At 44.9% G+C, this 15968-nt stretch overlaps 1 protein-coding gene and 1 pseudogene across 1 annotated transcript; both read right to left on the bottom strand.

Moving 5' to 3' along the window:
- Nucleotides 1-6684: 6684 nt before the first annotated feature.
- Nucleotides 6685-7413, bottom strand: LOC112885202 (cucumber peeling cupredoxin-like). The gene is made up of 2 exons (XM_025950855.1): nucleotides 7120-7413; nucleotides 6685-7007 (listed from the first exon to the last, which is right to left on the bottom strand). Exons 1-2 carry the CDS (start codon nucleotides 7301-7303, stop codon nucleotides 6685-6687), a joined length of 507 nt encoding a protein of 168 aa, XP_025806640.1. The 5' UTR covers nucleotides 7304-7413.
- A 1241-nt stretch (nucleotides 7414-8654) lies between these two features.
- On the bottom strand, nucleotides 8655-10713 carry LOC112887477 (annotated as a pseudogene).
- Nucleotides 10714-15968: the final 5255 nt, after the last annotated feature.

Genomic DNA, 15968 nt, shown 5'->3' with positions numbered 1-15968 from the left:
TGGGCACGCAGCGGCGTGACGTCGAGGATAGGGACACTCCCCGCAGCGGCTCGTCCCCATCCTCGAAGAAGGTCGGTGCGCTCGCGAGGATGTGCTCCTCGTCAGTGAGAAAATCACTGCTGAGAGAATGATACCAAGCAACGCCCCGTTTTTTTTTCAAATTTAACCCATTTCTACGAATGGAGCATGATTACCGTAGCTTTTAACCCGCCCTAAAAATACATTTCTACAAACAAGCCTCGTCTGAAGAGATAGGTGATGATGTCATCCGCCTCTATAAACGGAATTTTTAGAGGCGGATAACGCCATCATCCGCCCCTAAAAAACTTATAAAATTCTAAGCACATTCTTCCTCCTTCCGAGAGCCCATTGCTTGCTCGGGGGCGGTGCTGCCCGAAAGAGGAGGGAAGGTTTTAAACTTGATTTCCTTTAAGTTCGGGGCTCTAGGAGGTAAGTTGAAGCTAATCCGATGTCATTTCTAAATTCTTTTGTTAGTTTTAAGGTTTAAATGAAGCTCTCTGCTTCTAGCTAGATATAGATCTCCATGGTGTGGATTTAACATTTGAGGCACCATTTGCATCAAATTTTTAAATCAAGTTGTGCTATTTTAGTAGAAAAACTATGTAATCATTTACACTCAATCTATATGTTTTGGCCTCGTACATAAGTAAATAATTTTTTAGATCTATGGACGAGAGAGAAGAAGATTTTTTTCTATCTTTACAAACATGATAGATTTTTTCCAAAATTTAGTGGTACAATAATTGGTTGGATTTTATTTTTTTATTTAGTACTAGTTAAATTGATTTTTCTCATATCATGTATATATCTACGCATATATAGAAGTATATATTTATGGCTATTTAGTGCTCCATTTCCTTTGAGAAAAAGATTTGATTTATTTTTTCTATCTTTACACACATGCATGATAGATTTTTTTTTCAAGATTTAGTGGTACAATAATAGATTGAGTTTTGATTTTTTTTATTTAGTACTAGCTGAATTGAATTTTTTCAATATCTACGCATATATAGAAGTATATATTTATGGCCATTTAGGGCTCTATTTCCTTTGAGAAAAAGATATGATTTATTTTTTCTATCTTTACACACATGCATGATAGTTTTTTTTTCCAACATCTACTCTTATATAAAAGTATATATTTATTTATCATTTATTTATGAAATTACTGAACAGATTGTTTTAATCCATTTCAAATTATTTGTTGCTGCTTAGAGATGGACAGAACATAGATGTACAAAGCAAAGCACGAAGAACGGAGGCCTATTTCCTTCAAACTGCAGAGAACCATGCAAGAAATGAGAATACACGGATGATGCCTTGCCCATGCAAAACTTGCAAGAATATGAGAGTATTCAGCGACACAACTATAATTAGATCGCATGTGTTGGTGGACGATTTTGTTGAGAACTGCATGATCTGGATGTATCATGGCAAGCTCTCTAACGGATGATCCACTTGATGAAATCATGCAACGACCAGTTTGACAGAATGTTTGATGCTTAGGATGATTTTGAAGATGGTGCCGACGATGATGATGTTGGTGGTGGATTTCATGGTGATGGCGTCGATGAGGGGCCCATCGAAAGAGGTAGCAGTGACGACGAACTTAATGATGGTAATTTCCTAAGTCAGTTGTTGCGTCACACCAAAACAAAGCTATTGGTTAGTAGTGCCAACGGGTTAGCAAACTTCGAGACTGTGAAAAAATCAGCAGAGAAAAAATAATACGAGCGGATGTTCAAAACACTGGACCGTGCTTTGTTTCATACTTAAGTTGTTGACTCTTAAGGCTAAGCAAAGTTGGTTAGACGGTAGTTTTAACGATTTGCTGCGTATTTTTAGCTTGGTTGCTTCCAAAGCTAAATACAGTGCCAGCCAACACATATCGAGCAAAGAAGCTTGTCAGCCTGTTCATGATGGGTGTGGAAAGAATTCATGCATGCTCAAATCATTATATTTTATATCGTGGTGATATTTTCAGAGACTTGGACAAATGCCTGTATGTTCTACAAGTTGGTACAAAAATAATTCCGGTTACTGTGGTGGCGACAATCAAGGTCTAGCCGATGGGAATAAAAGGACGAGGAATAGAGTTACCTCTGTTGCACCACCAGACACTACTTTAGCTATTTTTGAGAAGCATAGCAGAATTCCTGCCATGTTTATATGGTACCTCCCCGTTTCGGATCGCGTGAGGTATTTTTTCTCAAACCCAAAGGATGCTAAACAGATACGATGGTGGGATTTAAATAAGTGCAAGAAGGGCGACGGAAAGCTTCGATATCCAGCTGATGCTCGCCAGCGAAAGAAATTTGATGAGAAGTACGATATGGAATTTGGAAAGGACCCGAGAAATATTCCGTTTGTGTTGAGTACGGATGGAATGAATCCATTTGTTGAAAAAACTAGCACCCACAGCACATGGCCAGTGATATTGATGATATACAATCTGTCTACGTAGCTATGCCAGAAGAGAAAATATCTTTTGCTATCCGTTCTTATACAGGCCCGAAGCATCCTGGCATCAATGTAGATGTTTTTCTTGAGCCTCTGATGCAAGATATGGAAATTTTATGGAAGGAGGTTATCGATATCATTTTTACACGGCAGCCTTTAATCTTAGAGCCATTATATTCATCACCATCCATGATTACCAGGCATTATTTGTCCTGTCAAGACAGATCATAGGTAGGACGGGATGCACGGTGTGCGTGGATGGAACTGTATCATCTTTTCTGGAAGGTTCTCGAAAGGTAGTTTATCTTGAATACAGGTACTTTTTGGTGGAAGGACATAGGTAGTTCTATAATTTTTTGATGGCATGCCTGAATTACAGCAGTAAAATGAGACAGGCACTATATTTTTTATATGATCCGGACCATCCAGATCACTTATGGGAAGAAGAAGAAAGATAGGAAGAAGACAAAGAGAGATAAGGCACCTATTGATGGCATATCATTCAAGAAACAGTCCATCTTCTACAAGTACTTGCCGTAGTATTAAGTACTTGCCGTATTGGGCGGATCTTGAGGTCCGCCATGCAATCGATGGTATGCACCTGAAGAAGAATATGTTTGGTAACACAATTGAGCTTCTTCTGGAGACATCAGCCAAGATAAAGAATACCTTGAAGTCACGCTGGGACTTGGTAGCTATGAAAATAAGATAGAATCTTCACCCTGTGGATAAAGGAAATGGCAGATATGAACTCCCCCGACTAACTATAATTTGACACATGATGAGAAGAAGGCAATATGCGAGAGCTTACAGGGGATCAGCGTCCCAAGTCATTTCTCCTTCAACATAAGAAAACTAGTCTCAATGAAAGACCTATCGCTATGCGGCTATCACCGTTACGATTGTCATCTGTTGCTGACGGTATTCCTCCCGATTGCAATCAGAGCGATGTATATGTAAAGATGGTAATCACTAAGTTGTGTTACTTCTTCAACAAGATTTCACGAAAAGTGATCGACGAAGATGAATTGCGGGATCTTCAAGAATTTATTGGGGAGACTATGATGCAGCTCGAGATATGATCCCTTCCGGATTTATTTTATAACAACACACCTAATGATTTATATGGTCGATCAAATATGGGCACTAGGTCTACTTTACCTACACGAAATATGGACGTATGAGTGTATTGTGTCCATTCTCAACCGTTATATACTGAATCGTGCATATCCTGAGGGATCCATGATAGAGGGATACAGTACCGATAAAATTATCAAGTATTGCCCAGGTTACAAGGCGTGCATGGATATCAAGATTCAATAATTTCTGACCAATGATTTGTAAATTCTATAATACAAAAAGGGTACCATTAGATTTGTAATCAACTAACCATGATATCAGATTAACCAGGTAAGAAAATAATCAGAAATTTGTAGAACACCAGAATTAGTACAGCTGCTAATTTGCTACATGACTACCCCTGTATCATCAGAAAAAAAAGGCTTGTCTGTTTCGTGATTCAATGTTGTAAATTCCCTGTCTTTGATAATTCTTGTTTAGAGGATTTCCGACTTTAATACTGATGACTGATCCTTTCTTGCTTTGGTTCTTAATTAGTTTGCAAGCTCTGCTTTCACCATGATAATTATTCAAGCAACTACAGTTAACCTGGAATAGTATTCGGGGATGAGGCTCAAACTGAGAGCTCAATATGATATAGTTTAATTATGACATCCTTTTTCTGGAAAAGTTGAAACACATGACCTATTAATAGAACTGCGCTGTTAGTTCTTCATGCAATGGCTTCCTTGTAACTGAACCTTGAAATATTTGCTAGGTCCACTCCTTTGACCTCTGGTATGCCTAACATTCTTCTGTCGTGGTTGAAGGAACCCCACTATATGCTTCATGTTATATGCGGGGTGAATGAGTGTGTATCTGATCTGGAGTTTCGCTTGGACGTTTCTGATGGCTACAATCCATGGCCATGCGCATCAAACATGTATCGGCACTCTCACATCAACTTTCTGGCGACTCGTGAAGGTGAGCATGCAACGCTCTTCTTTGCTGAATGTGAGAATCATGACACTGGTGCTTGGTGTGTCCCTGTGAGTCTGCCCCAGCGAGATGGTGAACCAGATGTTGGCGTGAATCCAGATGCTGCTACGGATCCATGTGCTGGTATGCTCAAGCCTTGAGGCTCGACCTTACAATTTCCGTGTAGTGTTACTCATCAAGTAGGTTGATCTTGTTCATTCTTGTATCCACCTCACAATCTGGCCTACCATTTTTTTGGATCCTGTTGTAGAATTCATGAACCATGAATATCAACAACTGTATCCAGGAAAAGACAAGCATTTAGGCCCACATTGCCATTTGTATTCATGATAGTTCAGATAATAACTTTAGGAAAAGGGTGTAATCAAATAGTAGTAGATTTTTTTTTGAAATGGGCCACATAGGTTGTTTTTTTATTCACATGTCAAAATATATGTAGGTCTTTGAAATTTAGTCTAAGTATATTCTAAGTGGTTATGGTTGCTTTTATCCCTGAAACAACTTCATATGCATGCATTTCTGTTCCCACTACTTAGTGTTAATTATTTTTCTTTTGGATGTGCAGAGCAAGTTCGGTGCATTTATTGTGAGCACAACAATCGGAATAGGATTGTACATCCAGCTGTGTCAGGTTTCCATGGGCGTGACAACTTTTTTGATCTGTTCTATGGATCAGACAGATATACGTACCGCAACAACAAGCCCATCTGGAGGGACAATATGGATTGGGTAGAGGAGCTTTATGATGATGCCATGTATTGTAACTTCGTTCCTGCTGATGAGAAGGACGCGGACGATCTCATTTGCAGAGAATTCCTTGGTTGAATGGAAAGAATTAGAAGACGCACCTTAACACCCTGATTTATTGATTGGAGTACCTGTGTTTGTGCTTGTCTGCATCTCTAACTGGTGTTTCGACTGTATCCATGAACTCTTCTGGGTATGAAACCTTTTGTGTGGTGTTGAGCCATTCCTCCCGAATGAACTCATTGGTCATCACCCTTTATGTCGAATAATATAAAATCCTTGTTCTTATCTACGATGCTAGTTAAACAAATGATGTTGCATCAGCAGCAAAATTGAGAAACAGGCACTGCTTTGATGTGAAATGTGGATGCTTATGTAGGATGACATACAGATACTAGCAACTTGCTTCGTCGCATCTCCTGTACTCCTTTCAAGCAACCATGTAGCCCCACCACTCATGGCTAGGCACGGCCGACTAGTTGGTTACACAGATGCACTAGCCGACTAGTTGGTCACACAGATGCAGAGCTCTCCCATAGTTGCCGCTGCCTCCTTGGCGACTCGCTGGGTGGCGGCCACACCCAAAACCGGCTCAACGCTTGCCGGCTTGCCACCGTCGTTTAGTTTGACTTGTCCCTGCTTGCTACGACATGATCCGCCGTTGCAAGGAGGAGGAGCTTGAGGCCGCCTGGCAACTTCCTCCGCGACATCTGCGCCAACTTCATCCTGGCCGGCTGCAAGTGGGATATTTGGGGGCTGCGGTGGTGCTTGCTTGCTTGATTTCTTTGCGTTTCCATCCCTTGTTTCCTTTTTTTCTCAAAGAAAATTGGTTCAATTTGCTAATCGATTTTCCGCTGCTAGATCCAGCGCTTGTGATGTCTTCTGGTTGAGAGCACTGCAGCTATAACTAGATCCAGCGCTTGCGTTCTCCAGACGATGGATGTTGCTTAATCCTTAATCCTCCCACGCCCGTCTAGTAAATGACACATGCTGCCTCGGACTTACGCGAAGGAAGAGAAAACAAGAGCTGGGAGTGGATTTTTCCTTTCCTGTGAAATCAGCATCTAACTACAGGATTCCAGAGGAAAGGGATCCGTGTTTCCTTCATTCCAATCGTTTCACTAGCGTTCCTTTCCTCCGTTTTGCGTTTCCTACGTTTTCCCCGTGAAAATCCTTCGTTCCAGACGAGGCCTTACCCGTTCCTGCTTTGTTGCCGAAGCATTTCCCAGACTGTGGCTCGGGCATCAGAGATCATCCGAGACCGAGACGATACGAGGCAACAGTAGCAGATGAACAGGAGAGAGCAAAATTTCAGGGCAGCCGAAGCCCAAGATCCCTTCCTATTCAGACGGACACTGATTTATTACATGTATGTATGTATATATATATACGCATAAGTCACACCGCCATTAGCAGAGCGGCCACCAGGCAGGCGGCGGCGAGGCCCGCGCGGCGGGCGAGCCGGGCGGTGGCCGCCGCGGCGGAGTTGGGCGTGTCGGGCGGCGGCGGCGCGACGAGGACGACGTTGATGGCGAGCTTCTGCCCGACCTCGCAGTGCTCGCCGACGCCGCAGAAGTAGAAGCGTTGCCCCGGCTGGGTGAGCTCGATGATGGTCGGCCCGTTCTGGTACCGGCTGGTGATGTTCCGCATGCTGCACGCGTCGAACAGCGCTCGCGTCGGCACCTCCACGATGTTGTGCACCCCGCTCCGGTACAGGAACACTGCCACGCGACGCCAAGCAGATTAGTTTGGTCGAGAGACAGAGACCCGGAGGAGCAAGAATTTCCACACGGCGGCGCAGCTTCGTTCGCCGTCCGCCCCCCTCCAGCTTACTCAGTTTGTCGCCGATGCTGATGTGCCTGGTGTGCGCCCAGTCGTCGTAGTACGTCTTGTTGGGGGGCACCCGCCACCCTTTGCCGGCGCCGACGATGTGGTACACCCCGGCCGTCGAGCCGGGGACGAGGGACGCCACGACGGCGGAGAGGAGCAGCAGGGCGTGCTGGCCCCGGCGCGACATGCTCGGTCGCCGGCCGCTCCTTCGCTTCTTTCCTTCCGCTGCCGCTCCGCGCGCTTCCTGATCCCAACCTCCCTAGGCCGGAATCTTCCCTTCCCTAGCGGAAGAAAAGATTGCGATGGCGGAAAGGGAGAGACGGTACGGAGAGGCCAGCGGAGGAGGGAGCAAAAATTGAGGGAAATTCAGGAGTTGAATCCATGGACGTCTGCCTATTTTTGATACGGGCTGTTGCCTCGCTCCACTCCAGAATTGGCAAATCATTGGGGGTCGCAGGTGGGCAACCGTTCAAGGAGTTCGTATGCCTGTGCTTTTGCCATGTTTGGCTGGTGAAGATATTCAAAGAGAGAGCAGCAAGTCGGCTGTCATATCTGAACTGATCGAGGCACTACGATCGTCGCCTGCTGTTGCAATTTTTCCCTTGCCAATGTTGCGTGGACATACAACGAACAACAGCATCGTACAGGTTCTTGTAAACTACGGACTGTCAAAAGATGTTACAGCCGAACGAAACAAGGTCATCGCGTACAGGTGAAGCGAGTCATCGCGTGCACAAGTAAATAAGCTCTCCACTTGTTCCAGCCAAGACATCAACGAAATGACCATATACAGGTAAAAAGATCTGCATCATCTTGTTGAGGATACCATTAACTTTGATTACACTCAACTGATGACTGTATTTTGAGCATTCTACTCTAGTTACAAGGCCTTTCAGTAGGCAGTCCTAAATACATGTACAATAATGAACGGAGACCCATCCTCCTTACAACATACACATTGCACGATCAACTTCTTCAAGCTACAAGATAACCCTGTTTTGTTCTAATTGTTTGCTCTAATCATCATATATAGTCCAGCCAGCGCACATCAAAACTGAGTTAATTACCATGAAATACTGATCTAGTACATGTATTATCACGTCAGCATCTAGCCCGAAAGAACATCCTGTCTCGGATATACTTTATCGGTCCTAGGGCACCTAATTCTGTACAGACCCTTAGGCCCTCAAGATGATGAATAGTAATGCCGCACAAATATACAAACACAATAAACAGATGCTGACAGTTGCCTTCCGTTGAGGCCCATCATACTCTTGCAAATTTTGTTCAGTTTGTTTGGAAGTCTCAAGCAAAGCATCCGAAACCAATACCTGGCATTGTAGGTTTCTTGAATGGTGCACTTGCATATTTGCTGCTCTGGTGATACAATGAGACCAGGCTGGAAGGGGTAATTGATGCTTAGTATTCTGCATTGAGGACTCACTAAGCACGACCATCAGAAACAGCATCAGGGGCCTGCATGGCAACCCTAGAACCTTTTTTCCTTCAGTACAACTCTCATAGTCTCACCGGATCTTTCACACAAGCTCAAGCACTTTGATGCTGCCACTAGAGTTAGCAGCCACTACCATGTTTGACTTCCCTCTCCAGCAAACACTGGAAACAAATTGCTGGTTGTCTTCATTTGTCACTTGTCCAGTTATCGGGTCAATAGAACCAAACTTATGAGAAGTTATTGGCATAGGGAAGGTTTTGTAGTAAGAAAATACCTGCACGCACCAAAAAAACATATGAGCAATACTTCCACTATAGATTCATGGATATGCTTCATTGACATGCGGTAAATAAATGGGAGAATTTCATATTTGCCATTAAGGAGGCTCTATATTTTTGTCTACCACTAAGTGAACCTATAGTTTAAAAATAAAATACCACCCAAAGGACAGTGGCAAAAACAAAACATGCAATTTTTCAGTGGCAAAGTCAAAATATCAAACAATTTACGCAATCCAAGTTGCAATCTGTCACCTATGTGATCTACATTAACAGCCAAGGCATCAACATGAGAATCTTCACTATAAAGCTGAGGGAGTTGGCATCAACATGGTTGGAACCAGAAACTTGCCAGGCCCCAGGCTATCAAGTGGTGATACATCTGAACCTTTGACATTTGTTCAACTTCTATAGGATTTGCAATGCCTTTTTGGCTTTGAATCAGGCTGCAGCCAGGACAGCCAGGGCCCTGGCTCTGTCACTGTACACAAGTAGAGGTGATTTTTTGCAAGGGGGACAGAGGAAAAATGGAACACTTATTATTCACTTATTTGTCATACTAGTGAGGTAAGGATCATGTTAGGTTGAGAGAGCTTCCTGAGCACACCAATGTGCTGAACACATAGCTGCTCACTTGAAAGTTTACAACTTGACAGACAGAACTCAATTCCTAACAGTGTCTTCTCACTAAAACAAGTCAGAATGCCAAGGAAAGTGTATGCACTACATAAAATACTCACTTCATTGGTTTCGGAGCCACATGTTATGTATCCATCATGAACAGATAACCCTACAAAATTCTGCACAAGCATTTATTAGTAAGGTTGATTTCAGATTAATTACACAAACAAGCTAACTTAAGAAAACAAACATGCGGCACTAAAACTTAAGAAAACAAGTTATCTCGTACCTTCTCGTTGGTATGACCATTCAGTGTCAGGCTGCAAGAATCTGCAGACTATCCACTGCAATTAGTCCGGTTAAGATCCCATATCTTCAATATGTCGTCCGTTGATGCAGAGATAAGTGTTTCCGGATCCAAGAACCTTACATAACTAACAGCTTTTCCCATGTCCCGAAATAGTACACCAAGGGATCCTTGTGTTCCTCAGATCATAACAGTATATCTTGTAATCAGCTGAACCAAAAGCTAGCATGCGGGAGGAGTATGGAGAGAATTGAACACAGCATACATTGGCCACATTTCTGATTGTAAAAATGCAATTTTTCTGAGAACAAGAAATTAAAAAATATTAAAAAATGAAGTATGAAATAGCTATCGAAGATAAAAGTAAGGGTAACAGTCAACCCAACATACACGAACTGCAGATTTCTGAGTATATTTACACCACAGCCTTTAAAATACCTTTGAGTTATCACCCAAGTGACAGCAAAAATATGGCAGCTAGATGAGTTTGATATTTCTCTTGTATAACTCTGTCTCACCTTATGTAGTTATGTATCAACTATTTAGCATGTTTTTAACCCAGGATATTGAAGATGAGTAACATATAACACCCATGTTCGAAATAAGGACTCAAAGTAAGAAAACTGTCCCGATAAAGAAACGAAAGGATGTATTTCAGTAACATGCCTGGTTAATACTCCATACTTTCACGCAACAATCGTCACTACCACTTGCCAACTTAGTAGGGTCCACTTCAGAAAAACTCACAGACCAAGCTCTTTTCCGATGCTCTGTAAACTGCGTGAATCCTTGACCAGAGCTGGCATCCCATAACTGCATTTCACAATAATAATTAAGTTAAATGATAAAAAAGAGAGAGAAACGCAGGAATAACACAAAGACCATCTCCAGCCTGATGCTCATAGAAGAGAAGCTTTTGCTCTTTGTTAAAGTATCAAGGGAACAGCAAAGACACATCCAAACCATAAGAAAATCATAAAGTTCCCTCAGGCTAGTTCCATCACAGTAAGATTTTGAAACTTTTGCACCAGTATTGAAAGGCAACGGATCCACTCTGGTCATAGAATCATACATTGAGGTAGGAATAGTGGGAATCTTGTCCAAAGGGACTCTAGGTCTTGCACTACCTTGCACTTGGAACTCCTCCCGTGCACCTTGGTAAGCAACCCCTTTACCTTTTGATTGATTTTCTTGCATGATTAATCTGATATCATGGTTGATTACAAATCTAATGGTACCCTTTTTTGTATTATAGAATTTACAAATATTGAATCTTGATATCCGTGCACGCCTTATAAACTGGGACGAAGTGAGTACAACAAAACAATAGCAACACAAATTATCTTGCGTGCTAATAAATTCTGGATTCCGGGAGATGACTAAAAATGAATATGTTCTCACCAGAAGAAAACTATATATAAGCAAAAAAATCCAATCACAAAAACTTTGCATTTTAGTTTTCTTTTTCTGCATTTCCATAAACAAATTCACATGACCTCATTCAAATTAGCATTCTCATCAGCACTAACTGTTGGTATAAGAAATGTATTTGCAGCGTAACTGAGGAGCAAGTAAAAGTGAGGAATAGAAGAAACCAACCGCGGTCTCGTTGAACTTGCTCAATGCAGCGGCCACCATTCTGCTAGCTCACTCCTGCTGGCCCCGGAACACGCGTCTGCATTCATTTACGTGGTTGTTGAGCTCCCAGTTTACCTTTTTAGGCTCTGGTTCCAGTTGCTTCTGCGGAAAGCCAGCAGAGGGACACACAAATATGTGCATGCAGAGAATCTCAATATCCTTAGAGGAAAGTCGGCGGCCATCCTGCAGACGCATCACCCTTCTGGCAGTTTGAAGATTAGCCACAGTATTGGGTGATCCAAGAAACTCTTTCTGTGAAAGAGGGTTGGGGTGGAACGCTGCGGTGGCGGCAGCAACATATGCTTCTGGGACACTGACGGACGGGGCAGTTTCTTCATGCGCGCTGCGCTGTTTGTGAACAGCATCATGCTTGCCTGATCCAATTTGCAAGCTACCAGACCAGCTCAGCTTATTATTGTCTCGTTCGGGCGTACTGAAAAGATAGGGATCAGCATCTTGCAAGTTGGCCCCTGCCTCCAGCAGGCGCTGCAAGCCTTGGTCATGTGTGAGGCTTGGGTAGCGGGTGCACAGGAAGGATACAAGGCCATAGAGTGATCGGGCCGCAGCACGCCACAGGCAATGAGTGCTTATCATCTGCAGTGTAACTTGTTTGCTCGGGAACTTCTGATCGTACCAGATAGTGTTGGCAGTAATGTTGGAGACAGGGTCCAGCGGGCCGTAGCAGTGGCCGCCTCGGAGCATGCTGTAGTGAAGCCGCTCCCTGAGCTCACACTCAGGCAGACTACCCAGCGCCTTTAGATAGAATCGATGGATTGTAGCGAGGAGCATACGTTTCTTGGCTGCCCGGGCAGGAGGGAGCTCTTGGCCAATTGGTTTGTGTTTTGCAAGCCTGACATTGGCAAGTTTCCACGACTCTTCAAGTTCAAGGTCAGGTGTTGGTGTCCCAATCAAGCGCACTGCACAACTTCCATCTTGCAAACGAGCCAAGGGGCATGATAGTTTGGTGGCGACCTCCCCCACACCAGGTGAAACGTTCTTCCACCCTTCCATGAACCGCTGTGGATCCGGGTGCTGGGCGGCAATCGCTGCACATCTGAGGGCGGCTTTGACTGCAGCCAGGACGGTGGCAGAGTTCTTACTGAATGTTTTCACCATCCCACGTCTGTTGATGATGTGGAGGGCAGCAACAAAAGGGTCTGCGTCAGCAGCATCAAGGTACCTGCAAGAAAAAATTTATCAGCAATAGCATCCAAGAAATCAGATATTTCCGTTTTATATCAGCTAGTTCTGATGAAATTTCCTCATCATGCAAAATTTCAACTTTAATTATTCGAATTCAGGTGTTTTTGACTGGTCCACCAGCCTGAAAGTGTAATTTTGTGTTAAATATTTTGATTTGCAATTTGTTCTGGTTCTGGAAGCCTTAGAGCAGGGGACGGGGCGAGAAGCAGAGGGAGGAGGCTCGTTTTGAAAACGACGGCGGATCGTGCTGGCAGGGCTACTTGGGCTCATGGGCCGGCTAGATCGCGCCAAAGTTTCAGCCCACAAAGATCATGTGAGCCCGTCCGGTGCTCGACCATGGAAAGGTAGACCGTGCCACGCGTTGTACGCTCGTGCCATACGTGTACAAACCGATGTTCGGATCGGATTCGCGACGCTGGCTCCTGAACGTACACGCACCGGCCTTCATCGGGAAAGGCGGCGTATATGCAGGACGGAGCGACATGCAAAAGGATGGATCGATCGAGGCCGCGATACACCAATGGTCGCTACACCGGGAGCGACGGCGGCGGCGACCACCCAAGTTCTGAACGACGACGTGCTGACGGAGATCCTGCTCCGCCTCCCGCCCGGAGCCGTCCGCCGCTTCCGTGCTGTCTGCAAGGCATGGCACCGCACCACCACCGGCCCCGCCTTCCTCTCCGCCTACGCCCGCCGCTGCCCCCTCGACCTCGTCGTCGTCCAGCGCCACGGCGTGAGCAGCACGCTGCTAGACACCATCCCGCTCCTCGCCCTCGACGAGACGAGGCGCCGGTGCCTCGACATTAGCTATCCCGAGTACACGGGACCCCCGGAACACTGCTGGAGGGGCTACTCCTTGATCGGTTCTTGCGACAGGCTCTTGCTCTTCGAGAGAGGTTTTGGAATCGATTACTTCATCTACAGCCCGGCGACACGGCAATGAACCAAGCTGCCTCGTCCACCGGGCACCGCTATCCTGCTCTGCGGCTTCTACCTTCACGGGCCATCGGGTGAGCACCGGATCCTGTACTTCACCAACGACCAACAGGGATCGCACTATGTTTCCTCTCTCCAAGTCGCCGGCGGCGGCGAGGCCCGCCGACTGGGGCCAGCGCTCGCGGTCATCCAATAGTACACCCCGCATCCCTTTCGTAACCTCAACTGTCGCCGCAAGCTCCACTGGCTGCAACATCCCTGGGTCCTGTTTCCAGATTATGTGCCCGGCGAAGTGGTGCACGCAGACAGGATCTTAACGTTCGACACCGTGTCGGAGACGTTCCGAAGGATACCTTGCCCGCCACGGAGGAGGGCCGACCGCCCCGACGAGGAGTTCAGCTTGCTGGAGATGGACGGGAAGCTCGCCGCGGCGGCCTTTCTCGATGGATCCATGGACCTCTGGGTGCTGGAGGACTACGACAACGACGAGAGCTGGGCGCGACGGCTCCGGGTCCGGGTCCGCTTGCCGCCGGCGCTGCGGCAGGCAACGCTGGCGATGAAGCCAGGTGCGGAGGGTCAAGATGTGATCCTTTTGGGAGACTGCTGGGATTACACGGTGGGACTGTACCATCTGACGAAGAAAAGGAGGTTGAAGCAAATCCAATTATTTACTACTGATGATCAGCCAGGGGATTTTGTTCCTGACACCCCGCTGCGTATTCTTGTGTTCCGTGATAACCTTAAGCGCCACACGTTCCTCGACTCTCTGGGATCCTAATATATTCTAGGGCTAACACTAGTGTTCCTCAATCATGCGGGATTAGCAGTTTCTTTTAAAGTTTGTTAGAAGTGAGTTTAAGGTTATCTTGGTTGGTCTTTCAAAAAAAAAAGGTTATCTTGGTTACTGATTATCTTCTAACAGATTCATGAAACAACCTGCAAAGAGCCTCAGAAGAGACACTAATTCATCCAGTTGCATCTTGCATAGTCAACTGTACTTCAGTTAAACTATGCAAAATCAGATTCCATGTCATGCAGTAAGTGGGTCAATCAGGAAAGCAAAGCACTAACAAGCACTTTCTACACCGAATGTCATGTGGGATACAGGGGTAGGCAACGCAGGCCCATAATGCTGATAGTGAAACGAAGTTGGCTTGTGAACTGTATTCGTGCGGTCTGCCATTTTTCAACAAATAATAAACTAAGTTAGAACGTCCTACCTAATCAACCCGACCGTAAAACCCAGGTGTTACAGTGGAAGGGGTGGGGGCCTTTTATCCTTGGTCCAACATTCTCCCTACGGCGTGTGAGCCCGGCGTAGCCCGTAGCAGGTTTTGCCCGGCGTAGCCCGCAGCAGGTCTCAGCACACGAGAGGCGCAGGGGAAATCGCGCAGTGGAAATGCGTAGCCGGGAGGGATCGAACCCAGGACCTCGGCTCTGGTACCAAGTTAGAAGAGTTACTGCATTCCCAAAAACCCTAACAGGGTATAGATGTTGTAATATACATGGCCCCCTATGGGCCACAATGCCCCATGGGCTCAATACACTCCAACAAACTAGTAGGTAACAAACGCATCAGTATATCAGTAACCTCAAACCTCTCAAAACTTCAGTATTCAGTCACAGCATAAATGGCTGTGCATAGAAAGTGATGGGAACGTGTTTGCTGCAGAATCAAAATTCAGAGGACATGCAAAATCCTTTTCAAGCAAGGAGGAACAACCACAGCAATATGTCAAGAATGTACATGTTCCAACATGCCAATTTTCATATTGAATTATCTATTTAAATTTAAATGAAAGAAATAATGCACTTCATGACACGAATAGTAAACTAGCCATTTCGGGAAAGAAATCAGAGCCACTTCTTGAAAACCTAATACCTGACTCAAAATTTTACATTCTACATTGTGAACCTAGAAATATATCAAGGCACGCCGATTTGGACCATATGGTATCCATGGAAAGAACAAAACAATAAACAAACTATGACAGGAAAGATAGCAGGTTCATCTTGTACATTTCCATGCCAACCAGTTATACAGAATAAATGCAGTCTACAGCTACTAGTGTCAAGAAACCTGCATTATGCAAAATTGAGAATCAGATATCACACAGTAAACACAGGAGGAACACATAAGCTTGCTAACATACAAAATTAAAACTTGGGGTGATTTGTAAATGAAATATCAGACAGTCTTCCCAGGTTCTGCATCCCTTTTGTTCTCCTGATAAAATCAGAATGCTGAATTGCACCAGTTCAGCTTCCAGCCTTCCATGAATACTACTAGGGTGGAATCATAAGGAAACAATCTGATCGCTAGCACACAGAAATTCACAAATTGGATCTCCATTGATGACCTCACTAAGAATGTTTTAAACGCCAACTAGTCAACCATTTCTACATTCACGTG

The sequence above is a fragment of the Panicum hallii genome, chromosome 3, assembly GCF_002211085.1.
Source record: "Panicum hallii strain FIL2 chromosome 3, PHallii_v3.1, whole genome shotgun sequence".
Taxonomy (NCBI): domain Eukaryota; kingdom Viridiplantae; phylum Streptophyta; class Magnoliopsida; order Poales; family Poaceae; genus Panicum; species Panicum hallii.
This window is presented reverse-complemented; position numbering and strand designations above follow the sequence as displayed.